Source organism: Bacillus rossius, chromosome 1, assembly GCF_032445375.1.
Source record: "Bacillus rossius redtenbacheri isolate Brsri chromosome 1, Brsri_v3, whole genome shotgun sequence".
Classification (NCBI taxonomy): domain Eukaryota; kingdom Metazoa; phylum Arthropoda; class Insecta; order Phasmatodea; family Bacillidae; genus Bacillus; species Bacillus rossius.
In genome coordinates, this window is record NC_086330.1 from 354,453,630 (window position 1) to 354,481,536 (window position 27,907).

General features: G+C 35.2%; 2 protein-coding genes across 3 annotated transcripts in view; one reads left to right on the top strand and one right to left on the bottom strand.

The window, feature by feature from the left end:
* The window catches only part of LOC134528255 (uncharacterized), a 29,590-nt gene extending 21,452 nt beyond the window's left edge, over positions 1-8,138 (top strand). The window contains exon 4 of the mRNA XM_063361712.1: positions 6,918-8,138. Coding sequence (XP_063217782.1) covers positions 6,918-6,967 — 50 coding nt within the window. The 3' untranslated portion in view covers positions 6,968-8,138. The remainder of the gene's footprint in view (positions 1-6,917) is intronic.
* The window catches only part of LOC134528254 (pyruvate carboxylase, mitochondrial), a 113,000-nt gene continuing 85,617 nt past the window's right edge, over positions 525-27,907 (bottom strand). For both annotated transcript variants that reach the window (XM_063361710.1, XM_063361711.1), the window contains 6 exons: positions 21,433-21,677; positions 18,487-18,666; positions 11,379-11,624; positions 10,277-10,420; positions 6,935-7,199; positions 525-4,859 (listed from right to left, as the gene is read on the bottom strand). In XM_063361710.1, the coding sequence (XP_063217780.1) occupies positions 6,951-7,199; positions 10,277-10,420; positions 11,379-11,624; positions 18,487-18,666; positions 21,433-21,677 (1,064 nt within the window). In that variant the 3' untranslated portion in view covers positions 525-4,859; positions 6,935-6,950. The remainder of the gene's footprint in view (positions 4,860-6,934; positions 7,200-10,276; positions 10,421-11,378; positions 11,625-18,486; positions 18,667-21,432; positions 21,678-27,907) is intronic.

The window sequence follows — 27,907 nt, forward strand, 5'->3', positions numbered from 1 at the left end:
GTGTAGATACTCAGAAAATATATGGTGCAAATTTTTGAGAACAAAGTAATCAATAATAATGTATTTTAAGTTAAAAAAAAAAAAAATACATTTCTTTTATTAATAATTTTCAACAGTTCCTTCAATGCCATCTTTGGCTGAATGGTTCAGGTTTACTTCATACAGTATAAATTTTAACATTAATTGCTTGTAAATTAATAGCATAAAATGAATCTACTGTATTTACCTATATATGGGTAGCACAGGTTATGGTTTTTTTTTTTTTTTTTTTTTTTTTTTTAGTGCAATCTTTATGAGAGTTTTTCACTTTGGGTAAACAAAAATATAATTGCATGTGTTGGTTTTTAATATAAGTATAATGTCTGTTTAGTGTTATATAAACTGTTCAGTTGAGATATCTCAGCTCTATGAATGGCACCATTGTGCTGTGTCTGCCCGGCCATCGAGTCGGCGCTAACAAGTGATGCGACTAGCTGGGCTAGCATTCCGTTGGAGGGGAAAATCTAAAACGTAAACCAGCTTGAGTTTGTGTGTGTGTGTGTGTGTGTGTGTGTGTGTGTGTGTGTGTGTGTGTGTGTGTGTGTGTGTGTGTGTGTGTGTGTGTGTGTGTGTGTGTTTTTCTGTGAGCTCGTGTGGCCATGTAGCAGTGTTGACAGTTCTCCACATAAAGCAAGGAAGGTAAGAGTCGCAACTCAATGCTATAACTAACGCCCTTATTTTCTTTGGAAATCAGTGAATTGTGTGGTATGTATAGGCAACCTAACAATCTAAACGTCAATGTTTAGAAAGTAAAATTTGGGAACCTTAATTTTTTTTTGGGGTGATTCATTGCTGGGAATATTCACCATAAATTTCAAGATTTTTTTTTTCCAATAGGGAACGACCAAAACACTATGTTAAAATGCTTGATCTTTTTGTTTCTAAAATTAAATTATAAATTGCATAGCCAAAACGTATGAGTGTTTAAAACTATAACCTCAGATTCAACTGCAAAAAAATACACAGGCACACATCTGCACATGACAACCATGCTTATTTCATTGCTACCAAGATAATTCAACATTGTAAAAAATTATTCCAAAGTATAATAATTTGCCATTCTACTCAATATGCCACACTGTTAATACACCATTTCATATATACTAAGCTAAGAATGTTTGTAAAATTACTTTTTGAAGTGAAACTTCTTTCTGAGTGGGCTAAAATTTTAGAGCGTGACAAAAATTCTGATCGCATGAGGGGAATAATTAGGTATGCGGTGGAGATGCCAGAGGAGAGGTAGAAATGATGCAGCATACTTGCGGAATAGGATTACTTAGCGCTTGCCTACTTGTATGTATAATTTTTTAATCTGTGACCTCAGCAAAAAAGAATGTTTCCTCTACCAAATATAATAAGCAAGAAGTGTCACTTCTGTCTGACGTGGACTCCACGTTTAAGAATTTTTTATATTTCTTTAATTTTAAAACTTAATTTTTTTATGTTTGCATTTCTCAACCATACAGATTTTTTAGTAGCCATGTTCCGCCCCTTTGGCCCTCCCTCACTTTTGTAAATTTCCGTGAACTGGCATTGTACACAATCTCCTATTTTGACAGGTTTTAAGAAGCAACTGATGTATCTTAAGTTTTTTCCCACCCCCACGCATATATTTCTCTTGACTGTTATCATGCTAGTTTTTATAAAAGAAACAGTCAAGAAAGGGTAGCTTGCTGTCTTTTTTTTCTATTTGGGGAAGAGGACTGGTCAAAAAATGCAACATCCAAGTGGTCATAAAGAAGTAGGGTGGGAGGGGTTCCTTGAATGTGTCAATGCACAAACTCACATTTCAGCATTTTAAATTAACTTGAAGCTGCTGAAGTATAGGTGCTGGGGCTAGAGTTTTGGACTAACAGCCCGATAATTTCTCTAACTGCTGACAGCGTTTTACTGGTGACAGGCGACCTGCCACTCCATCCCTTCTGGAGTAAGATTCGATGCATCCACTCGCGATTAACGTAATTAAATTAATACAATTGTTTTCTTATATGCGCTCAACACCGCCTTCTTTCCCTACTTTCAAGCGCACGTGCTGACTGGCAGCGTGGAGGCAGACAAACACTCGCTCACCGCCAAACCAGCATGCCCCACTGGTACCAACTCAGATACACTCAAGCACCAACGCAGGCCACTAGGTCTGTGCACCCAACCCAGCATTGACTCAAGCAAATGATTGTTGAACTAATGTACATCCAAAATGGCTTAAATTTCAGAGAATACATTCCAAAGCATGCACAAACACATTCCCCAATTTTTGTTGACAAGTGCTGCCATCTTCATGTTGAAATTGGAAACTTTTCAGAGAACCTGTATATTCGCTTGTATGAACACCAGGAAACATAACAAGCTTATCATTGTGCCAAATAAATTTTTGTGATAGCAAAAAATGTTTACATTTTATAAAATTTAATAGCCCCTCAAAGAAATAGTCTCAAACTTATTAAATAGGCTACATATAATTTTGGAAGTGCACCATTGCTAACACAATATTTTATTCTTTGTTCAGACATCTATTTTGCATTGAGGTGTTATGTGTGGCCAGAGGATAAAAGTACTTTGGATCAAATCGTGTCCATTTAGAATTCTATTTTACATTTTCCTATGACTCATTATTACATTTTAACATCGTAGTTAAAGAAAATCATTAAAATAAGATTATAATCACTTTAAATACACTTAGTGAACATAAAAAAAATTTTTTTTACAGTAAAATCATCAAAATCATTGATTGGATATACCGTATACGTGAATGTGCGTATATACATAAATGTTTTAATGTTTTTAATACAAATTCAATATTTTATTCCAACCTTGATGAAATCTCGCACACTTGACCATCAAATTAATTAGAATGTCACCATCTACATAAGATTTCTAGAAACCACCCCCATTACCCTTTTCCACCCCTTAAAGCAGTAATTTGGAACTTCTCAGTGAAATTTCGCACAACTGTCGTTGAAAATAATAGGAATATGTATTACAGTCTTCATCTAATTATGAAAAAAGTGTGTCTACAACCTTAATAGAAACAAATCTCAATGAGTATGAAGTAAAGAATCTGCAACATTTCATGCTTTTAAATATTTATGTAATCTTTTTAATATACCATGTTTTTAAAAACATTTGTTGTAAATGGTTTAAGTTAGCGATATTAAAAACATTATCGGTGTTTTTCAGGTCAGTAGTATTCAAGAATCTCACTTTCAGAGAGTTTTTTTTTCCCAGATGAGCACCTATTTTAGGAAATTAACAACCATTTTATCATGTTTCATAGAATTATTTACGGAATAAACAATTTACAAAAATTCAGGTTTAAAGTTGTCTACATTTCATTGTTAAAAGTTAAATGATCGTTAACAAATGGCCTAAGTCAACGTATTTTTGTACATTGCGAAAACATGTTTTGATTATGAATACACTATTTTCAGGCAATTATATGGAGTGTAAATTTATTTTTCTACAACATTATTTCCAATGAGAGAAAAAATCTGTGTGAAGATCACATTGTAATACACGAGAATTTGAATCACGCAGGCGTTCTTCAGGACAAGCCACTAGGATTACTGCACTCAAGTTTGCCATGTTCTACTACAATATTTGGTAGTACCTTTAACAATTTTTCTATTCCTTGAGATAGGCTAATCAAAACCAAAACTTGGCCACTCTTAGAACTTACAATGATTTGTTTCATGTTTTTCATCTGATAAAGTAGGCTATAGTATTTACTTAATACAATTCACAAAAAATTTACTGCCAAATGACAAGTTTATACCTACGTCCATTAGGAGAGCACAAAATTGTAACAAAAAAATTTTTTTTATTGCAGGAAATATTTTGATAAATTCACCCTCTTTTTGTCACTTGACAATCGGCAAGCATATTCTTAGCATTGGTGATCTGAGCCAAATGCAGTTCATGGTATGGAATCATGAGGGCTGGAAACATCTTTGCTTCACAGCATCACCCTAATACCAATTTTATAACTTCTCCAATTCTCTTGTTTGTTTTGCTTGTTAAATTAAACAAGCATTCTTTAATGACATAATTAACTCACGAACCTTGGTAAACCATTTATATAACAAAAAAAATATATACACAAATTTCTGCTACACAAATATTCAACAATGCACATATCAAACATGGTAGCAACGGTAAACTATTTGACATCTTAACAACCACAAGTACAATGGCCCACTTCAACAAATAAATTTAACACTTAATATTTGTTACTTTAAAAAAATATTTCTATATCCTAGCACCATTTGATTTTACCACATTCCAAAGTTCCTTTATCACAATTATCAATAATTTAAACTAAACAACTGCTCGGTTTTTTAAAATAATTTTTTTGTCAATAATACATCATTAAAATGTTTCTCTCCATAATAACACAATTTAGTATTTAATTAGGTTAAGTTTATGTATAAATTTTAAAATGCTTTCTTTTACTGCACATAATATTAACAATGTAAAGGTATGGTTCATAAGATAACTCATGTTCCTGGATCTTGTCAAACTTCTGATAAACAAATACTGACCACAAAACTGCATATTAGAATTTGAAAACAAAGGCCATGGAACAAATCAAAAATTGTACTTACAGAATAAACTACATGAAAAGTATGCTAAAACTACAATATGTCATTCTAAATTGTACATACCGAAGCACATCACAATATTTTCATAAGTTCTTCCATTCCTTCTTCAATTAAAAAAAAAAAAAAAAAAAAAAAAAAAAAAAAACTAATTCAAAACTGGCAGTTTCCGTTTAGTATTTTTGAAGTCTTTATCTTCTTAGTTTTAGAAGACTCGTGCTTTAGCTGAAATAACCAAATAAATTACATTGACAACATCATCATTAATGTAAGTAATGCATGTACAGACATAGACTGGTATAGTGAAAGGACTTTAATTCATCATTCTAGGCTCAGCACATTGTGTAATCCGGCAACAACCAGACATACTTTCTTACTCAAGTATTTATATTTTAAACCTCGACAACCATAAGTCTGAACCACCTTTGTTTAAAAAAAAAAAATTTAACAGTTGCTAAAATTAAAGATAGCATAGCAGTCCCAAAACCTCGAGCCTAGCACAGAAGGGTATTCTTTCATTCACATCATAGTTTTATACAGTCGTAATTTTCGCTACGTGATTTGTTAGAAATTACTTAAAAATTAACTTGCCCATGAAGGTGTATGATTACAAAATTATATAATTAGTATATAGCTACCTATGTAATGTATGAATCGCCATGATGAAACTCTAAAATATAACTGCAGTTATAAATTATTTCAACAGGACCACCGTTACCAACCTGGACACTTTAATACATAAACATTCTTTTTCAGCTTTTCTCAAGAACTGCATGTTCATGCAAACTTATTCACTATTCATTTACCATAATTTAACTAATAGTAAATGTGTTAGGAAATTTTTTTTTCTATTAATGAGTTCCCAATGCCACTTCTGGCAATTTTTTGCCATTTTTGCACCAGGTTGTTGTAAAATATGTTATGCGTATCCCCTCCAAGCCTTAAAACATAAGTTATAATTAAGAACATATTGCTATGAAACAATTAACAAACATCTTAGCCGCAATAAAAAGACCAAAAATGGGTTTGAGAATCCATCTACCAAATTAATTAATCTTTATTTTGTGAGTAACTACTAACACGTGGTTTTTCTCGTGCAATCTCAGGTTATTTCTAATATTTTACCATCTTTACCATTGCCTACCTATGTATACCTACGTGAGCTGAAAAGTACAGGGTTTGTATAAAAATTATCGGGAAAAGTTTCTCAAAAATAGATTTGAGATATTGCTACAATTCCGATCTAACCTGAAGGAACACTCGCAAGTAACTGGCGCTTGGTGGGTGTCGAAGGTCACACACACCCACCACCGAGTCCGCGTGGTGCGAACGTGTTGTGATGGTCGCAACAGGAAAAAATTGTTCAAAATACTTTTTTCTTCAAACCCCTGTATTCCAAACACTAATGGGGATAATGAAACATCTGAATATGTTCCAGAATGTTCTGAAAAATTATAGAATGTGCTATTCCATTTAGGAATATTATAGTTACCAGAAAATTATGAAAAATTTGAGATGGTATTCAGAAGTTCCAAAATTTTCTAGTACAATCTTTCATAATCTTCTTGCAACTTAGCCACTCACTAGTACCCTTCGCTACTCAATAAGTTTATTCTAAAAAATTTTCAGGCTTTTCATGAGAAACCCTGTGTATTAGATTTTCACCACTCATGCATGAATACTGCTACCACACTGTCTTATTATCAGTGGGAGACCATAACCACAAATGGTGGATTGGGGGGGGGGGGGGGGGGGGGCAGTGGATAAATGTGGAGTAGTGTTTATAAACACACACTTTACTTTAATATAAGTATATTAAAAAAAATATTTTGAACAATCACAGTCCAGTACAAACCCTTGAATACCAATGAAAATCTGGTATATTAAAGTTTTTTTTTTTTTTTGGGGGGGGGGGGGAAGTAGGAGGAATTCTAGGTAAAATATTTCATAAAAATATTTGCGGAAAATGTGTAAAAATGTAAACACTGACCACTCTGAACTGAAGTAATTTTTTTTCCTGTGCTGTCTACTATTTACCAGTGCACATTTTCTTTTACCGTGTAATCATGCAAGTTAAATCACAATTTTTTTTTTAGTTCAGGCAATCTCTAGTCTGTTTGCATGAGCAAACAGGAGAAATCAACATTTTAAAATTCGAATGTTTCAAAACCCTACTAATTTTTTTTTATTGCAAATTGTTTTATTTTTTGCTCCTTGAGATTCAAATTTAAGAAGATTGGACTTTACCCATTGCTACTTTCTAAAGCATAGAATTTCTTCCAGTCCACCACAACACCTACCCGCCGCGCCGGCCGCCTACTCTATGGTCATGATGAGATCATCCCCCTCCAGCTTCATGTTGGGCGCGACGTCGAGGCTCTTGACGGTGCCGGCCACCGGCGCCTGCACCACCATCTCCATCTTCATGGCGGACAGCACCACCAGCGCCGCCCCCTTCTCCACCCTGTCCCCGGGCGCCACCTTGATGTCGATCACCGTGCCCGGCATCGGGGCCCCCACTTGGCCCTTCACGCCCTTCTGGGCCTTGGGGTGAATGTGCAGCTCCTGTGCGACGGGGAACACAGTAGGTATCAGCTGACAGGTGTCCACAGGCCATGAAAGCCACGGATTTGAAGGACTAGTTGCGAAAGTCACAAAGTCCCCAACCAGTGGCGTAGCCAGGATTTGTGTATGGGGGGGTGTTAAGAAGCATGGCCCCTCCCCCCGTATTGAAACGGGGGGTCCGGGTCCTCCCCCGGGAAAATTTGGATTTTAAGGTGTAAAATAGTGCTATTTTAGCAGTTTTCGGTACTTAAATTTAAATATTGTAATGGTAAAAATTTTATTAATTTTAATATGAAATTTGTTTGTGATGAATAAGAAATTAATTAAAGATTTGGTGTTAGGGGGGGGGGGGGGGTTTGAACCCCTAAATCCCCCCTGGCTACGCCCCTGTCCCCAACTAAACAGAACCAGTTTACAAAATTTTAATTTCCAGCAGTCTTTTGCTAGATTTAATTCTTTTTTTTTTTGCCTCAGTTCGGTTTATAGTCGCAGCTTGAAAATAAATAACAAGAGACCGTCAACTTGCATCATGTGAAAATTATTATCTCTGAACAGTTTTAGCTTTTTAACATAACTGGCACATTCCTTACATTTTTATATAATGTTTAAATTAGCTTATATATAAAAACACGTTCGTTATTTAAAATTGTTACAAGAAAATTTTACTAAAACACCCGTAGAAAGTTCTGAATTGGTACACAAGGTATTTGTAGAAACCTTGCAACTACAATAGGCAAGCTAAAACTATTACATATTTGACAGTCACTATAAAGTAACCTTAAAATGGAATCTATTCGGCTTTTAAAAGTATGTACCTGTTTTTAATTATAATATTTAACTATTCACAATTCTCTGAGCCATAGCTTGCAAGACATTTAATATGAATTGATTATTTTCCACTCTTTCCTGATCTCATCTGAACAAAACAGAAAAAAAATATATTTAGACAGAAGACTATATAACAATCTTATTTACATTTTATGTTTAGTCGTAAAATGAGTGTTGAGTTTCTAAGTTGTAAACAAATTTGTTAAAAATTAATTGTTTGAGAAAGTTTTTCGATCCAAAGTTAATACATACGCTGAAAAGTAATTGTGCGTAAAAGTATTTAGTAAATTTCTTAAACTAATTTAGTTACTTAAAACTTAAAATTACACAAATAATTTTACTACCAATGCACAGTTTTAACCAACGTTTGAAAACTAAATTCTCACGCTCATTTCAGTAACATCTCCCCGCAATGTGATCAAATTAGAACTTTCTAATCGGGAAGTGTCACATCTGCTATTTTCATTGCTTTGTCATCACAGATGTTTTGAACATATTGGCTATAAAAATATTTGTGTCCATATCATGCCCGTCATGCTATTGTGATTTCAGCATTATGCATGGCATACTTGGGACATTAGTTCCTTCAAAATGCTGAACCACTTGGATGAAAGAACACTGATGTTTTGGTGCAGTGAAAAAATTTAAAACAAAGATAGATGTTTAGCTTTGATTTAAAAATGTCATCCACAATTAATTCCAAAGAAAATTAATACATGAAACATGTTTCACTAAACTACAACAGCACTACAGTTGTATCATGGTTCCCATAGGGAATAAACAATTATTGTGTGAGAAAGAAATGTTGAATGAATAATTTCGCATTTAAAATATATTTATATATTGTACTTGGCTGACTACTGTGTACTCTTGACTACATTGTCTCGTACTATATGTTTAATACTGTTGGACACCATGTACATTATATATAGGCTGAACAAGGCTGTTGACGTTGGGTTTATATATTTAAAACAAATAATATGTTCTGTGCACAATAATTGAATTAACCAGTATTCAACAACACTGGAGGCTGTCTTGTTCTTACAGTGCACACTGAGTAAATAAATAAAAGATAGCTTTGAGATTATTAAAATAAAAGAATTTATATGATGTTCCAAATGCAGTAACACCCATTTGTGTATCCTGCAATTATCATCAACAAAAGATATATCATAGACAAAACTTTCACTGGTATTTAAAACAATGTTAAAAAAAATATGCTTTAATCAAAATTGGATAGTGTTCTGAGGCTTGATAATCAGAATGGGAACCTCTGTTACACAAATGTTTATCAGTGGTTTCCTCACACATTATAACCAGAATAGTTCCAAATTTATATAGACACACAAAAAAGTTATTTAAATAAGTATTTAATTAACTACGTAGTTAGATCAGTGGTGATCACACTATCTTTCACCCTGGACCTGATTCATTCAAGTGTCCTCTCTCTTCGATTTCAATAAATTATAAAAAAAAAAAAGGTAAATACCTTTATCTCAATCTTCAAAGTTATTGTCAATAGATGGAATTCTATAGTTTATGAAAAAATTTAGTTTGTTGCATTTGGACTCGCTATTAGAAAATAATGACGTTCGCATAATTTGCAATGTTTAATGCATTGGGCTCACATGGTGCTTTTTCAAATGTAAAATTCACTCCTAACATTAACATCATGGGGTTTTTCCTTGTCTCTCTCGTTTTTATACATTTTAAACAACTCCCTTACCATCTTAACTACTATGGATGCTGAACAGGATAGCTAAATTTCATTGATGCTTGTAACGCTTCTGAAGCTACTTGTACTCATGATTGCTGTCTAAGACAGACTGACATTTTCATTTCAAATTGTTTAAAAGTTTTTGAATCGGCACTTCTCATTGGTCCAAAGCTGTGCTGACATCACAGCGACAGGTGCAGCAGTCACACGAAACAAAACATAAACAACGGAATCAATGTTCTGAAATAACACTGTTAAAATAAAAATTTATGCCAATGTTTATACTTGAAATAAAACAGTAGATAATCATGTACAATACATCAAAGCTCCTTAGAGGGGTCGCGACATTTGCATTACAACTGGGACACTTGTCAAATAGTAGAACAAGTTCATTAATAGCATCAAATGGTTTGTGGAACAGTAATGCAAATGCAGTACAGCGAAAAAATTTCAGAGATAAAACATGAAGGAACACGAAGGCATTTTTACAACTACATACAGAACATTTACAAGAAAGCAGCAGTGATTTTACCTTGACTGCTTCTTTGTCCTTGATAAACACAGACCTGAGCTGTCCGTTCATCTCAAAGAACACTTCTCGTTCTCCGTTCGGTGTGAGGTCCTCTGCCATCGCCAATGTCTTGATGCCAAGCGTTTTACCTCTTTCTATCGTTACCTGCACGAAACGAAACAACAATTTTGTGCAGAGTTTTTATAACACAAACAGTTAAACAAATGTTGGAACAATAACAATGAAGTACCCAGTAGTAATGTCAATTCCTAATTCTTTTGGTGTAAATTTCACAATATTAGTTAACTGAAGAAAGGTGAATTTAAGATTTCTTGAACTTTTTCCATACTTACTAAAACTCAGTTAAACCTTTTACAAACTATATAAAGGAAGCTACACTTACTTCAGCTAGTTGTTAAATATTTGAGTGCGTAATTTAAAAGTATATGATATAATGTATACGTTTGGTATTTCAAAATGTTATAACACTGACAGTTCTGTGCTAGTCAGAAAATGTTTTTAATGTTTTTTTTTCCTATTTCACACATCAGGTGTGTGTATATGGTAGATTTTTACCACAAAAACACAAATTTAAACTAAAAGCCTGAGTGCAAGGTACAGCTTTGAAGACAAAACTAAATTAAGTCATAAAAAGACTTCCAAAATAAAATCTTTAATTATGCAGAACATATAAAGTTTCTGGACCTTATCATGGTTTGCAGCTAATCTGAACTCTTGAATTATTGCAAAACATTCTCTCTGACAACATGATGTTAAAATATAATAGTACTTGGACTAATATGTGGCCAATTGCAACTGGTGTAAGATGGGTATGGTTAAGCCCGATGGGTTTGTGCAGTTGGCAAGAATGCACTTAAGCAGGGGTGAAAATTGGTAGGATTGGGGGGGGGGGGGAGAGATTACGTTTTATCATTCCCGTTTCACAGTTATAATTTAGCAAGCGCAAACGGGCCCCTTCAGAAAAGGGCTTTTTGATTCCAGATGGTACGGGGGCCCCGGTCATCCACCTGGGATTTATGCCCATGCACTTAGACAAATATATTAATCTCAAAGAAGTTTTGAAAATTATTGTACTGTAGACTGTACTAAAACTTTTCATCACCTCGAATTCTTCGCCAACTTTAGGCCCGGTAAGGAATATCCTGGTGTCGAGCCTGTCCACAGGCCCGAACTTCTCCCTGAAGCTGAGGAAGTCCTCGGTGACCTGAGGGTACAGGGCCGCCGACACGACGTCCCGGTCGCTGAGGTGCGGGTGTCGCTCCTGCAGGTCAGTCTTCAAGGCCTTGAAGTCGAGGGCGGGCAGGCTGGCGCCGGGGCGGCCCGTGACGCGAGGCATTGCCTTCAGCACCTGGGAGCAGACGTGGCACAGTCATTTCACACTCAGGGTTGCAGAGATCAAAGTTGTTAGTGGCGTTTTCGTGGCCTTTACATATTTGTTTGCAAGCAGCGGGAATGTTTCTCTCAAAACCTCAAAAACCATCAAATCTTTAGTATTCTAAAGATTAGATATTAGAGAAAATAAATTTGAGGGATCAAAATTCAGAATTTCCAAATCTACCACATTGTTTGTATCTTTTTACAAAAAAATGAAAATAGTGTTTTTCAGGGACCCTTTCAAGATTTTAACGACTTTCACATATGCATAAATACGAGAAATGAGCTGGTTGAGTTCTCGAATACCATTAAACCTCTGGTAGTTTGAAAAGACATGATATTAAAGGAAAAGGATTTTTAAAAAAAATGTTGCAAATGTACATTCAAAAATTCAACACCAACAGCTCTGTAGTTTACTAGGTATATTTGTGGTTTTCTAATCCCTAAGCCTATTACGTACCATCACCCAATATATTGTGCATTTATTTATATAAATAAGATTACTGTATGTATGATCAAGAAAAGTTTGTTCATGTGAGAGAAAAAAAAAACACTTAGTAGTTGAATGTTTCTACATTTTAGTTAAAAATTTTCAGTTTCTTGTGTATTATTTAATTTTTGACCCTTCAGTTGTAGATTTGGATTCAAAGGGTAGATTTTATGTTCTCTCTATGATTCAAATTATTACAATTTGGGATTTGGATCTGACCCATCACTAGTAAGCGCTCACAAATTTTTCTCCAAGCCTGTTTTAAAATGCATGATATGTAGTAACAGTAAACATCCAGAAGATGAAAACTTGCATGAAGAACATATGCTAGTAACTGGTGCTGTAGTTTTTTCATAATGCTCAAACATTATTTCATGTGCTTTTTAGTTTCTTTTATTTACATTATGTATGTCTTAACAGACGCTTGTCAAAATGATTTCATTAACATTCACCTGGCATACTTCATATGTATGTACGTAAATAAACAGATAAATAAATAGCTTACACCTTACAGTATGATCCTGAGAGTGAAGCATTGGCCAAAGAAGGCACACTTTCTGATTGGGCTACCTGTAAGTGTATGCCATTCCCCTGACATGGAATGAATTGCTTGCAAATGGAAAAATTTGTCACATTTTTTACCACTCATAGCCCAGTCAACGAAGGCTAAAAAAATCTCAAATAGGGGAAATAATTCGTGTAGTCGCAAATTTTTGCACAGTGGTAGGGGAAAGACCCATGAACAACATACTAAAAATCCTGACCGGTGGGTTGTGAACAGGGGGGTGGGGGATCATTTAACTGTCATTTGTTTACGTTTTTCATGAATAAATAAAAAAACCGTGGCCTCTAGCGAAAACATGTTTGTATACAAAATTAAAGTACATAAATTTACTACAAAAAAGTTCTGATCAATGTTTCTCTAGGATGTATAGTTTTCAAGCTGCAGGGAATATAAAATCTTAATTATTAAACAAATGTGTTTGAATTATACTAAGTTAATTTTTAATGCTAAATTTAGTGGGTTCAGACTGAATATTAAATGTATGTACAACATCTAAGTGAAGTAGTGGATACTTTTTTACCATCTGAAGAGGTCCAGAGGCTCAAATCGGCTCCCTCTGCCACAGAGGCCACCTAGGTGTTATGGACCTTCAGACCTTTGATCATCTTACAAACTATGCATTACGGCAGATTACTGTTATTGACTTGAACATTCTCAAACCTATTCCAGCCGACATATTTGCACCAACTTTGCAAGATATGCTGTGGATGTGTTGTAAGTGGCTCCACTCAGTGCAACCCACTCCAGAACTGCCCGCAATACCGGAATGGAAGGGATTTATGCAGTTTGTCAGTAATACAATTAATGGCGAAAGAAGTGCAGTAACTTTCTTGCCATTCATTTATTCACCCCCACGAGACTACAACACAGTGTACACAGCACTACAGTATGCTTCCAATGATAGCCAGCAGCAAGGTGCCACGATTTGTTTTGTTACTTTCGACCAACCATTGTATATAAAGGCACGAGAAATCCAGTCAGGTATTATTTGTGTGAGATTGGGGGATTTCATACAATAATGTCCTTCATGGGGTGCATTGGTCACACAATGGCAGAGTCTGGACTGAAACAAGTGTTAAGCCTAGTTTATGCTCCAAATTCAGTTGACAAGATCTTAACTGGGCGTGCTTACAGCAGAGCCGTTCGGGGACATTTACTTGTTCAAGCAGTTTTAGCGCGAATCATTCTGGAAGAAGCCAGTATTTCAGAAGAAAAGAAAGAAATTATCAGCATTTTGATCCATGTGGAAGATCTTACTGAACAAAAAGTTGAGGGTAATTCTTGCTTAGAGTCAATTTTAAATTAATTCAAGAATGAGCTAGAGCTTGTCAAGAAAAAAGTTCATAGATTCTGAGCACCATGATGATTGGAATGGCCACTTGTCCTGTGTTCAGAGCATGATACCATTCTTACATGCAAGTGGTCATTTTCAGTACGCAAAATGTGCCCACCTCTATGTGCAAGACATGCTAGCACTGAAAACTATCCACCAAAAAGTTTTGCACGATTTTGCAGATAAGGGTTATTTCACTATAAATCGAACTGCTTCAAATTGGGCAGGGGTTTGGTCAGACATGACCATAGAGCAGACACTAATGCTCAGGTGGTATGGCACGAGGAAGAGGAATAACTGATTCTGTTCTAGCGAAGTGGGTCGCTGGGTCCCCTGGAGCAACCACCATCTGCTTGTCAGTAGAGGAGTTTGCTGGCATGACTTTTTCAAGTAGGGAGCAGCATGTTGATTTCCGGGTATCACGGGAAAATAGGGCTGGACAAGACAGGGCAAAGATTTATGACTGGTTCAATGACCATCATCCTTTTCCAAAAATTAATTCACTTATATCTCAATCGACAGGGATAATCGGAAACTCAAAGATAAATAGTCATCAAGCCACAGGAATCGGTACTGGTACAATGAAAAGTTTGGTAGGCTGTAATTTTGGTGACATAAAACAGTATAAAAAGAATGTTGTGTTGTCATTGGCTAATATGAGCAATGCAATTAAAGTTAATGGTGACACAGTGACTGTACACCCTTTGACAATTTTCCAAAGAATTACCATTACAAAAAAGAGTGATGAAGATGTTGCACAGCTTATGGAATTTGAATTATCTCCATTCCCATTGGCACTCTTTAATGAAGGAGGAATGAGAAAAGGAAAGAAGTCTTCTTTCTATGATGCCTTTACAGAGGATTTTTATGCAACTCATGATCTAAGAAAGACCACTAATGTAGTAGATGGAGGCTTTCTCCTTCATCGCATGAAATGGAATTCGGTTACCAAGATTTCTGTTCTTTGCGATCAATACATAGCCTATGTACTGAATTATTATGGTGAAAACCTGAAAACTGTACTGTGGTTTTCGATGGTTATGGTGACATCAACAGTACAAAGCGAGCAGAGGATAAGAGAAGAAGCCTCACAAAAACCTCATGTGATATTAATTTTAATGAAAACATGAATGTCACTGTTCAACAAGAGCATTTTCTTGCGAACGAAAAGAACAAAACCAGTTTCATAAAACTTGTCAGTGAAAAAATGACAGCAACGGAAATAGAAACAGTAGTTGCTACAGGGGATGCTGATGGCACTAAAGTGAGATGTGGATTAGAGAAAGCTTCCCTACACCCCACTGTCACAATAATAGGGGAAGATGTCGACTTAATTGTTTTACTAATTGCTTTTGCACGACCAGGGAGTAATGTATACTTCGTGAAGCCTGGCAGAGGAAAGGTGGAATAAAAATTGTTTTTAATAAACAAGCTCCAACAACTTCCTTTTACAGAAACAATTCTTCTTCTCTATGCTTTTAGCGGGTGTGACACCACCTTCGCCATTTACAACAAAAGCAAAGGAGGAATGATTAAGCTGTTCAGTAAGATACCCCAGCAAATGAAGACAATATCCGACATCATCACTAGCCCCTCGACACCAGCAGAAAAGGTTGCACAGACTGGTGAGAAGATGTTTTTAGAAATTTACCAAGCGACTGCAGATCAGAAAGATCTGAATAAACTCCGTTAAGCTGCATTCCTAAAATCATCAACGAAGCCAAAACCAGACCTCGCCTAACTGCCACCAACTACAGGAGCTGCGCACCTCAATCTTTTAGAGTTTACTTACAGGTATGTAATTTTACTAATAACTTAATTGTATATAATGCTTTTTATAGCACTATTTCTTGCAATTTACAGTGGCATGGTTACTTACTTCTAGATACAGCAATGGCTCAACAACCCTGTATCCCCAACCGAGTGAGGATGGAACCGAGGAGAGGATGGATTGCTCACCCCAGTAACAACCCAAGAAAAAGTAGCACCTGAAGCGATATTGAAAAGCATCTTTTGCCGATGTTCTACTGGGTGTGGGGGACGATGTGGATGCAGAAAAGCCGGCATTCCATGCTCCATGGTGTGCGGCGCATGCCATGGTACATGTACGAATGGTGCACCATTACTCGATCTACAAGAAGATGATGATTCATATTGGTGTGTTTGAAATGTAGGTATACACATTTAATATAATATTTCTTTAATAAGTGCCTATGCCATTCTTTCTATTAGTTCTAAATTTATTTTTACATAAAAAATTAGTTTTTTACCATTAAATTTTTTTTTAAATAATACAGATTTTATATTCCTTGCAGATCGCAAACTATACAGCCTATAGAAAAATGAATTAGACCTTTTATGAAGTAAATTTTATGTACTTTCATTTAGTATATAAATGTGTTTTCGCTAGAGGCCACGGTTTTTGATTTATTCAAGAAAAACGCGAACAAATGACAGTTAAATACTCCCTCCTCCCCCCCCCCCCCCTACCTGGCTCACCAGCCACCGGTCAGGATGTTTAGTATGTTGTTCATGGATCTCCCCCCTACCACTGTACAAAAATTTGCGACTACACAAATTATTTACCCTATTTTGTCTTCATTGACTGGGCTATCAAAACTAAGTTAAAACCAAATATCATCAGGAATAAAAAAATAAATCACTGATGGGTGGCCACTGAACTTACTACTAAACCACCTTTTTCTCCTATCATTTAAGTTTAAGTTTTCCTTTGAAAACTTAAACAGGCATGCGTGGGCCTATAAAAAAGCTTCATTTTAGTGAAGTGGTTGCTTTTTTTTCTTTAAAAAAAAAGGCTGATTAAAACATTGGGTTGGTATAGTTTGTTTCACGCTTAGATTGCAGTACACTGTTGCCTTAATGATACTACTTGGCTCATTAAAATTATGTCTTATTTTGTATACCATCGTTAAATCAAAATAAGTTTTAATATATTTTTTTAATTATACTATTTCTTGATTTTTATAAGACCATATAATAGTATCTAATGACAGTTATTATTAGTTGTAGTCATTCTGACAGAAAAAATATTTAAATGCTTAACACAAATTATTATTCCACACGAGAAACTATTTGTAACAGTCACTATTAACAAGGCATTCCATGAAAGTATGTGCAATGCTGATTAGAGCCAAACTTCTTAAAATTAAATAATATAAACAAAATGTTAATAAATTTGGTTGAAACCAAGATGATGTCTTTCAATTACATCACCTTAAAAAAAAATTGAAATCATCAAATGATGCTCATGATAAAATACACCAGGAAAATGTTTTTTTTTTCACAATCCTCATTCCAAATTTTACCATTAAAAATACCATTTTTCAGTAACATTAAACAAATTTTCATTAAATTACATACAAAGTTGTGTCTGAAACATCTGAGCTCTATGGCAAGGCATATGGCAACAGAGCACACTGAAACAAGGACAGCACTAATAGCAGAAATCATGCATTGGAAAAACAAAATAAATGCCCATTTGTGTTCAATTATGTATATATGTTGGTATTTGTTCTGTTTTGTCTTGGTCACTGCAGGTATATGGCGCTCTCACCGTGCATGTGATGGCCAATTGCAGATGTGCCTATCTGTTGTCTCAGGTAGTGCTTGCCTACTCCTGGCTTATGCAGATGTCATGCCCACCGTTAAAGCCCTCGGCTCTTGGTGGGCATGTGATAACATATAAATAAATTTAAATTGCACATTGCAATCTAAAGATGACATGGGTTATGGCTCCTAACATTAACAGAAGGCTCTCGAGTTGTAGCCAAGGTTAAGGCAAACAGTATCTCCACAACTGTGGGCTCTGTGGTCACAACTACCGAGGACCCTGCAGAAGGTCTTATTTACCTGCGAGTAAAAACAAGATTTTATTTCTTTTTTGAAATAGCTTGGTGTTATTGGTTTTATTTTTATAAAAGCTGTTTATTTATGAAGAGTGTTTGTTATATTCAACACAAGAGGAAATATTTCCAAACACTATTTTCACGAAAACAGTCTGATTACGACCGTGATATAAGCTGCCATTTTAAAATTAAATATTGGTTCCATTAATTTTTTGGACAAAGATTTTTGTATTTTTTGTACACATCATAATGTGTACGGTAAAAATCAATTCAGGAACATAATTTATTTTCACAATATACTTGGTCTCTACATTTTGTTGCAAATTACGTACTAAAACAATGACATCTGTTAAATTTTGGATGTTAATTGAGATCACTTTTGTTTGGATTCAGATGTATATCTTGACTTACCTTGCATTTCAGTGTTATAGTATAGCGTATTGAAAACGTTTTGGTGTTACTGTTATTCACTACAAAATCTTGTCCCTACCTATGAATAATAGCCAATTTTTACGTCCAGAAAAATCTTACGGAGCTTATGAGTTGAAAAAAAAAACATAACTCTTGATTTGACTGACACACCTTTGATCTGAAAGGCTCGGGAAAACCTTGGTAAGGCTCGCCAATGTAGCCCTGCAGGAACTCCACCACAGACTTGGGGAAGCTGAGCTCCTCTGCTTTGTTAAGAACATCTTCCGAGGTCAGCTTGTTTTGTACCATAAACTGAGCCAGGTCGCCAACTACTTTGGACGATGGCGTAACCTGCAACACACAAGATGCATCCTCAGTGCTGCCTGGTATTACGGATTTTCCGTAATTATTACCGATTTAGACGTCGAGTTACGAAATGATGGGAGTGTTATTTACTTATTACGAAAGTAGAGAAACTTAACTGACATGCCTGAAATATTGTGTGTATTAGCATTTTGTATGAAAAATCTCACCCAGGTAGTGTATGTTGCTCATATAATAAGAAGGTAAAGTTTTTGTAGAGTGCTCAACATAAACATAAATACTAAAATTTTAGCTTTTAAATATCAATTGGTTTGCAAACCTATGAGCTTTTAGAATTATTGTTATTGTGTAGGAGTGAGGGTGATATTATTTTGATGAGATTAGTATTTGGCGTACACTGTACAATGCATTCATTTTGATGTGTTTTTTTTGTGTTTGTGCATAAATTTTATTACTGATGGATGAGCCTGCAATGCATCCAACATCAGGGTGTCTACATCTGGAAAGTCAGTTAAGCTGGAATTGGTCAGGGAATTGATGTGAAACCCTGAAAAAAAAAAAAAAAATAAATAATTAAAATTTCCCAGTGATAGAAATTAGAGGGGAAAAAGGTATGCTCCTTTTTCTGTCATTACCCAGGTGGTGAAAGCATTTTTTTTTCAGACAGATCTTAAATGCATAGTTTCACACACACTAAAATGGTGTAATCAAGGTTATGCTTGAAATGGGCCAGCTATGGGGATAGTGGAGGCTGTATCTTATTTTGTTCACAAAATTGCAAAACAGGTGAATTATTAAAAATAATAATAATCAACTGTTGAGCAAAATCACTATTATCAAAATCATCAAAATCATTATTATGAATTGACCAATATCACACAGCGCACATTGCAGGAAGAAACTCAAGTTCCTGGTACTTTATGACAATCAATGTGTTACATATTGATCCACATGTTGGCGAAATTCTGGGGCTTCTAAGTAGTATTTATTTTAATGTAAATCAAGAGAAACAATTTGCAAAAGTCAATGTAAGTAAGCAAAATGTGTGTACCTTAATGATTTTTTTGTAATTTTAGTACATTTTTTAAAAGTATATGCCTTCAAAAGTCCACCTTATTTTATAAAATAAATCAAATCTATATGCTTAATTGATAAATCATAATATCCTTAAGCAAAAAATCTTACGATAAATAAACATTCAGTTGTAGTGTTATAATCGTGAATTCTTTGATTTTAGTAATACAGTAGAACCCTGTTATAATGTTCCTGCATATAATGTTTTCCTGCTTATAATGTCATATTTTTAAAGTCCCAATTTTTCCCCCATAAGGACAATGTATTTATTTTCTGCATATAACGTTCATAAATAGCGTAATTTCCTGCTTATAATGTTTGCTTTGTAACATTCAATAAATGGGGAAAAAATGTTTTAGAACCAAATTATTCCAACACTTACGATAAAAAGTTTCCTTTATGTATGTTTATGTTTACAATCACTGCCATACAATACATGAAGTTTGTTAAAATACAATTTTATGCAATATACTGAAGGTACACAATGTTCGTAGTTACGTGTCAGTTGGCACCCTTAGTCAACTCTTCTCTTCCTTGCCATTCCAGTGGGTATTCAGATGCACGTACCTAGTCCTACGATATTTAAGTTGCCAACCATTGAACGAGGGCATAACTAAGTGTTTTCTATTGCTTACAAATAATTTTTTTTTTTCATTGATACGTAGGAAACACAAAATTAAACATTTTCAGGTGGCGAAGGAGTAGACGTTCTCACTCTTAATGTTGTCATCATGAATTGTGAGACAATTTTACAAAAAATGTGGCAGTGTATCTTTAAAGACAAACAAAATTTAACCAGGGAACAAGATGAAGTTGAAAAATTGTTGGTTTGTTTCAGAAAATTCATGTATCAAGTATACTATCTTTGGTTTTAACATTAAAGTTGTTTACATAGCTTGGTGAGTCCATTACTACAAAGCTCGAACATTGTTTAGTGCTAAATTGAGATTTCCTGCTTATAACGTTTTCCTGCTTATAATGTTTTTTTCTTGTGCTCCCTTGAAAAACATTATAACAGGGTTCTACTGTACTGTAAATGAGAGAAAACCTCCACACAAACACTGTCCAGTTCAAAGTAACAATTTCACATTCCAAAATGCCCTTGAAAGTGGATTCACAAACTCCACTTAGCATATAAACATACGTACAAACTCAGCCTAGCATATGTAGCTATTTTTGGTGCACTTTTGCATATGCGTATCCATAAACATGCAACTTTTATAAGACATAAAAATTATTTGGCAAATAAAATATTTACTAAATAAGTTTAATCTATAGCATAATTATTGTCTCCTGTATTTAAAATATTATTAAGTATTTCAAGCACCAATAAATACATATTTAAATATTCATATTTAAAAAAATACATATATTTTAAAAATGTGAACTCAAACTATATTTTGAAGCTGAAGTTGATTCTAGTTAAGTTGAAACCTCAGTTTCTTTCATGAAAATTTTTAAAAATGTTGAATATTTGTGTGAAAATAGCCTCTGCATTCATTCAGCAAAAGAGTGCAAATGAGATGTTTGCGTGGATTTATGTAAATTAAGAAAAATTATGTATACAAATGAAAGTTCAGAGATGAACCACTATGCAAATGTAAAAATCAATGGCAACATCAAAACCATATAGTATTTTATCTTTACATATACGTGCGTACATATACTACATGTAGGTTGTGAATCCAGCTTAATAATTTAAACAACATTATAACAAACCTTAATGATGTCTCCCAAGAGGAGATTCGCCTCTCTGTACGCCTTCTTGACATCTTCAAAGAAGTCTCCAAGGCCGAGAGAATATGCTTGAAACTGCAGGTTTGTGTACTGTCCACCAGGGATCTCGTTCAAGTACACATCTGCATTGCCAGACTTCATCGTAGTCGCACATTCAAACGGAGCATACAGCGTTCGTGTCTGCTCCCAATACGCAGAGTACTCACTTATGTTCTTCAAGTCCAAACCTACATTAAAGAATCATAAATTTTATTGTAGCTTCTAAGTGTGTGTAACATGGTATCTACCAAACTAGAGTTCTGAAATTTCAAATGCAAATAAAAACAGGCTAAAAATAAAGAGTTAAAAAAAGACAGGTTATGTTTTGTTTATAAACTAATATAAATATACATGTGCATTTGCATTGCATGCTTTCTTAGAATAAGTTATTTACGGTAATTTAGTAAATTTATAAAAATATTTTAACTAAAATGTGTTTTCTTCTGTATCGGTTTGGAATTGGTGAATCGGTAACAGTTATATCGGCAAAATTTCGTGAATCGGTACAGCTCTAATTATATACATAAAAATAGAGTATTTCTGATCATAATCACAGATTATTTGTTAGCTATGCTATAACAGAAAACAAATCCAAATTTCTCACTAAATCTTCTTTGCTTAATACACACAAATTTTTTTTGTGTGATATGATTCCTTTTTATGCATCTATTTGCAGCCAATTAGAAGAGACCTGAAAAAGTAGATGTTATTTTTCTCAAAAATAGGTATTATTTTCCTTACTTTAAAACTGGCACTCATTTTTTTTTACAAAATTACTAATTATATTTTACAAACACTAACTTGAGGATGCACCACAACGCTGAAATGCCAAATTGACCACAACGCCAACAGCTAGAAAACTGCTGTGTACCGCAACGCCGAAATACACTAACGCCGAAAAATGTCACTGCAGGACTGCCACAAAGGTTAGGATAGGTTAAACTAGGTTAGGTTAGACTAGGTTAGGCTAGGAAAGGTTAGATAAGGTAAGGTTAGGTTTGATTGTATTTTGGCGTTAAGGTTGTGGCCGGCAGGGCCACATTTTTACTTGTAATTTATTTTTGTTGCTGGTCTCTAGTTTTATATGGTTTTTATTTCACGTATTTTTACGCCTTTTTTAATTAATGTTAATTTATCTGTAAATTTTTTTAATTATATTTGTTTCTGTTAATTAGTTATACGCAGTTTGGTAGCTATCGATTATGAGTTTAAGAATATCGATTGTGTTTCACGTAAATACCACTTGGTGAGCGCCCGGCGGTTGGCTGATGACGTCAGACATTCGGCTTGCCGGGAAGAAAAAATCAGCTGGGCCGGTGAGTGGGTGCCGAGCGACCGTGGAGGACAGAGGGATGTGACGGTGCGGACTGGTGTGCCGGACGGCAACGGGCGACGAAGAGTATTGGGATGGAGGCTCCACGCTGGGCGACAGGGCAATGGATTGCCCTGTGATACAGAAGTAATCAAGGTAAAGAGAGGCCGCGATTTTGATTTTTACCCTCGTGGTGCTGCACTGGTTTTTGGCAAACCTAGTGAACTGTGTATTTTCCCATACTAAATTTTATTTGGACGGAACTTTTATTAGCCTGTTTGGTGAAGAGGCCCATTTGTTTCACACGTTGTTCCAGTGTGGGATTTTTTAATAAGGTCGCCCGTTTGCCTGTAGTTGCAATAAAAGTATAAGTTTGGAAGAAACGAACATTTTGCAATTTGTTTTTGAGACTTTGTCATCGGAATTTGCATACGTAAAGTTGGCATTTGGCTAATATATCAGCTTGTGCAGTATTATTAAATGTATGCGATCGGTATTGGACTACATGCGCAGCCTGATGTTGGTTGGTGCGGCCATTCTACGTTTTTATAAAATCATTGGCAAGTTAATAAAGAAGTAAGACTTTGTTTGAAGCTGATGATAAATACTTCTGTGGTAACATGGTTATGTTACGTGAAGAGTTTTTGCTACATTTCCCTTAAAAATAAGATAATTTTTTTTTGGTCATCGTTCACGCCTTTGTGAATTCGTACCTATGGCCCGGCGTGGCATTAGACTCTGGAGTTGGTGAGGAAGGTCAGGAAGCCAGCGCACGCCTAGGATATTAACTTTGTTTGTTTTTTGGCAAGTCTTTAGCAACGAACATCTGAAGAAAGACTAAACCGTTGATTGAGAGTTTAAGAACTTTATTTAAATAATTTGTTTGTACTTCAGTATTATTTTTGTAGTTTTTTTATATATTTATATTGATTGTCTTGTTTGATTTTTGGTATTAGGCCAGTCAGTAAATTTTGATATTTTATAGTGGCCACGCCTCACGCCCTTATATATTTTTATACTTGTTATCAGTATTTATATTTTTACGATTTTTTAAAGGTTATTGTTAGTATCGCAAATGGGGATAAGATGCTGCCATTATTAACGTCAGCTTTTGTAACTAAGCTTGTATGGTTATGTATAGTAAAAATTATTTTTGCAAATTTCTATTTTTTAATAACATACGTCCAAAGTCTTGCCTCTTGTTTGTTTAATGGTTACTCTGCTATTATATCCTTTGAATTTTTTTGGCCTGACCCCTGGGCAGTGGTGTGGGAAATTTATATTGTTTAGCTTTTTATGCCTGGTTTTAATATTTATTTTTTCCCTTCGCGCCCAGAGTGAGTCGGGGACGCAACCCCTCTTCCAATTAAGGAGGAAGAAGGGTTACAACCTGCGCCACTCTGCTGGGCAGAGACTTTGGACTTTTGCGATTTTGCTGACTTTTTTGATTTTTTTAATAATGGCAGTTTCTTGGATTTATAAACTTCCCAAAGAACAGGTTTACGCTAATTTGCAAGCAGCGGGAGTAGAGAGTGGTCTGGAGGATGACATTGATACCTTACGCAGGAAATTAAGTACCCACATTAAAGAAGGGAGGAAAAAACCTGTTGAGGAAAATGTGGAGAATTCGGAGATCAGCCAAGTAAATTCATTGAATACTGCTATGCAAAGTAAATTGCTTTTTAAGGAACTGGATAGGTTGCCATCTTTATGCTCCGGTGGGCCAAGAGATTTAATAAAGTTTTGCTTGGGGGTAGATAGTTTGAAAACTAATTGTTGTTTACAAAATGAGCAAGAATTGTTAAGGTGTATTTCGACTAAATGTAGCGGGATCGCTAGAGATGTGATTACGTCAGGTATAAATAAGTCTGTTGGATGGTCGGTAGTGAAAGAGAATTTGTGGGAATATTTGTGCCCTAAGAGGGTGAAGGACGATCTAATTAAGGAATTGATTTTCCGTTTTCAACGGGAAAATGAAAGCACCTTAGAATTTATACAGGATATTAGAAATCACGTTAATGTATTTGGTCTGCAGTTAGATGATCACCGTTTTGTAGCTATTATTTTGGAAAATCTAAATCCTGCCATCAGACACGAATGCGCATTTATTGGCAGACCTAATAGTGTGGAGGAACTCAACACTTGGGCTATCCAGGTAGATAATATTTTTTACGCTAAATGTGAATTCGATAAGGGTAAAGGTAAAATGAATTTTAAAATGGTTTGTTTTAAAACGCCGGGTAATGAAAAAATTGATGAGACTTGTTTTAAGTGTAATAAGGTAGGGCAGTTTGCTAAGGATTGCTCGGTTTCGGAGGTAAATAAATTTGTTTGTGGTTTTTGTGGCAAAAACGGTCATTCAGAAAAATTTTGCTTTAAAAAGAAGCGGGAGCAGGATCAGCACCAGGAATTATAGTGGTCATTTAGATTACCAGTGATGGTTTTGATATATTTCCTGTGAGGTTATAGTTTTTATAGTTCTTTGCTTTAGTTTGCAACCTCCGGGTTGTCAGACTTGGTGTTTTATTTTTTTTTTGTTCTTTAGTTATTGATAATTTTGAGAGAGAAGGTTTTGTCTAATACGTTTCGGATTTGACTTTGGAGCTTGTTTGTTTGTTTTGGCTTACTTAGGTCCTGTTTGTTAGGTTTGTGGGTTTAGTTTGTCTTTTCCGTTACTTGTTGGAAAATCCTTCTCTTGTTTTTTTTTAGCGTTGAAATTTTGGCTGGGGCTTTGGAGGCAAGTATTCCTTGTTGCTGGTTTGTTTGTTTGAGTTTGGGCTGGTTTGTTGGATTAGAAGTTTTTGTGAATGCTTTTTCTCCAAGTCCAGGTTTTGTTTTTTTGACGTTTTAGTTTTTTTAAGGTTGCTGTTTAAATTTTTTTTGTTCTAGGCGGAGGTTGTGGCCGGCAGGGCCACATTTTTACTTGTAATTTATTTTTGTTGCTGGTCTCTAGTTTTATATGGTTTTTATTTCACGTATTTTTACGCCTTTTTTAATTAATGTTAATTTATCTGTAAATTTTTTTAATTATATTTGTTTCTGTTAATTAGTTATACGCAGTTTGGTAGCTATCGATTATGAGTTTAAGAATATCGATTGTGTTTCACGTAAATACCACTTGGTGAGCGCCCGGCGGTTGGCTGATGACGTCAGACATTCGGTTTGCCGGGAAGAAAAAAATCAGCTGGGCCGGTGAGTGGGTGCCGAGCGACCGTGGAGGACAGAGGGATGTGACGGTGCGGACTGGTGTGCCGGACGGCAACGGGCGACGAAGAGTATTGGGATGGAGGCTCCACGCTGGGCGACAGGGCAATGGATTGCCCTGTGATACAGAAGTAATCAAGGTAAAGAGAGGCCGCGATTTTGATTTTTACCCTCGTGGTGCTGCACTGGTTTTTGGCAAACCTAGTGAACTGTGTATTTTCCCATACTAAATTTTATTTGGACGGAACTTTTATTAGCCTGTTTGGTGAAGAGGCCCATTTGTTTCACACGTTGTTCCAGTGTGGGATTTTTTAATAAGGTCGCCCGTTTGCCTGTAGTTGCAATAAAAGTATAAGTTTGGAAGAAACGAACATTTTGCAATTTGTTTTTGAGACTTTGTCATCGGAATTTGCATACGTAAAGTTGGCATTTGGCTAATATATCAGCTTGTGCAGTATTATTAAATGTATGCGATCGGTATTGGACTACATGCGCAGCCTGATGTTGGTTGGTGCGGCCATTCTACGTTTTTATAAAATCATTGGCAAGTTAATAAAGAAGTAAGACTTTGTTTGAAGCTGATGATAAATACTTCTGTGGTAACATGGTTATGTTACGTGAAGAGTTTTTGCTACATTTCCCTTAAAAATAAGATAATTTTTTTTTGGTCATCGTTCACGCCTTTGTGAATTCGTACCTATGGCCCGGCGTGGCATTAGACTCTGGAGTTGGTGAGGAAGGTCAGGAAGCCAGCGCACGCCTAGGATATTAACTTTGTTTGTTTTTTGGCAAGTCTTTAGCAACGAACATCTGAAGAAAGACTAAACCGTTGATTGAGAGTTTAAGAACTTTATTTAAATAATTTGTTTGTACTTCAGTATTATTTTTGTAGTTTTTTTATATATTTATATTGATTGTCTTGTTTGATTTTTGGTATTAGGGCAGTCAGTAAATTTTGATATTTTATAGTGGCCACGCCTCACGCCCTTATATATTTTTATACTTGTTATCAGTATTTATATTTTTACGATTTTTTAAAGGTTATTGTTAGTATCGCAAATGGGGATAAGATGCTGCCATTATTAACGTCAGCTTTTGTAACTAAGCTTGTATGGTTATGTATAGTAAAAATTATTTTTGCAAATTTCTATTTTTTAATAACATACGTCCAAAGTCTTGCCTCTTGTTTGTTTAATGGTTACTCTGCTATTATATCCTTTGAATTTTTTTGGCCTGACCCCTGGGCAGTGGTGTGGGAAATTTATATTGTTTAGCTTTTTATGCCTGGTTTTAATATTTATTTTTTCCCTTCGCGCCCAGAGTGAGTCGGGGACGCAACCCCTCTTCCAATTAAGGAGGAAGAAGGGTTACAACGTGCATTTAAGAAACACACACAAATTCATCCAGTTGTTATTTAAGCGTTGTGGTACACAGCAGTTTTCTAGCTGTCGGCGTTGTGGTCAATTTTGACATTCGGCGTTGTGGTAACGACCCCACTAACTTATGCTGTTCATGTCTTTTTTTCATATGTAACTGCGCAGTTGCATTGTCTGCACATTAACATTTTTGGGTCAGTAGGGTAGAAACTAGGGATGTGTTGAGTACACATTTTTATCGATTCCGATACCGGTACCGATTCCTAAATTTTGATTCTCGATTCCAAGTCATTCCAGTTTTAGATTCCTGGTAATTCTGGTCACATAATTAAAACTACTTAAGAATTGAATGCATTACATAATGATAATAACGTGCATAAATGATAATTATAAGCTTAGGATTAAATGTTCAGCATCTTCCACAAATAAATCCTGTATGCAAAACCGTTAAAGAGACTTGCCATACATAAACAATAAACATAAAAAAAATTGCACTATAATGGTTATGCAGTTATGCACATTATAT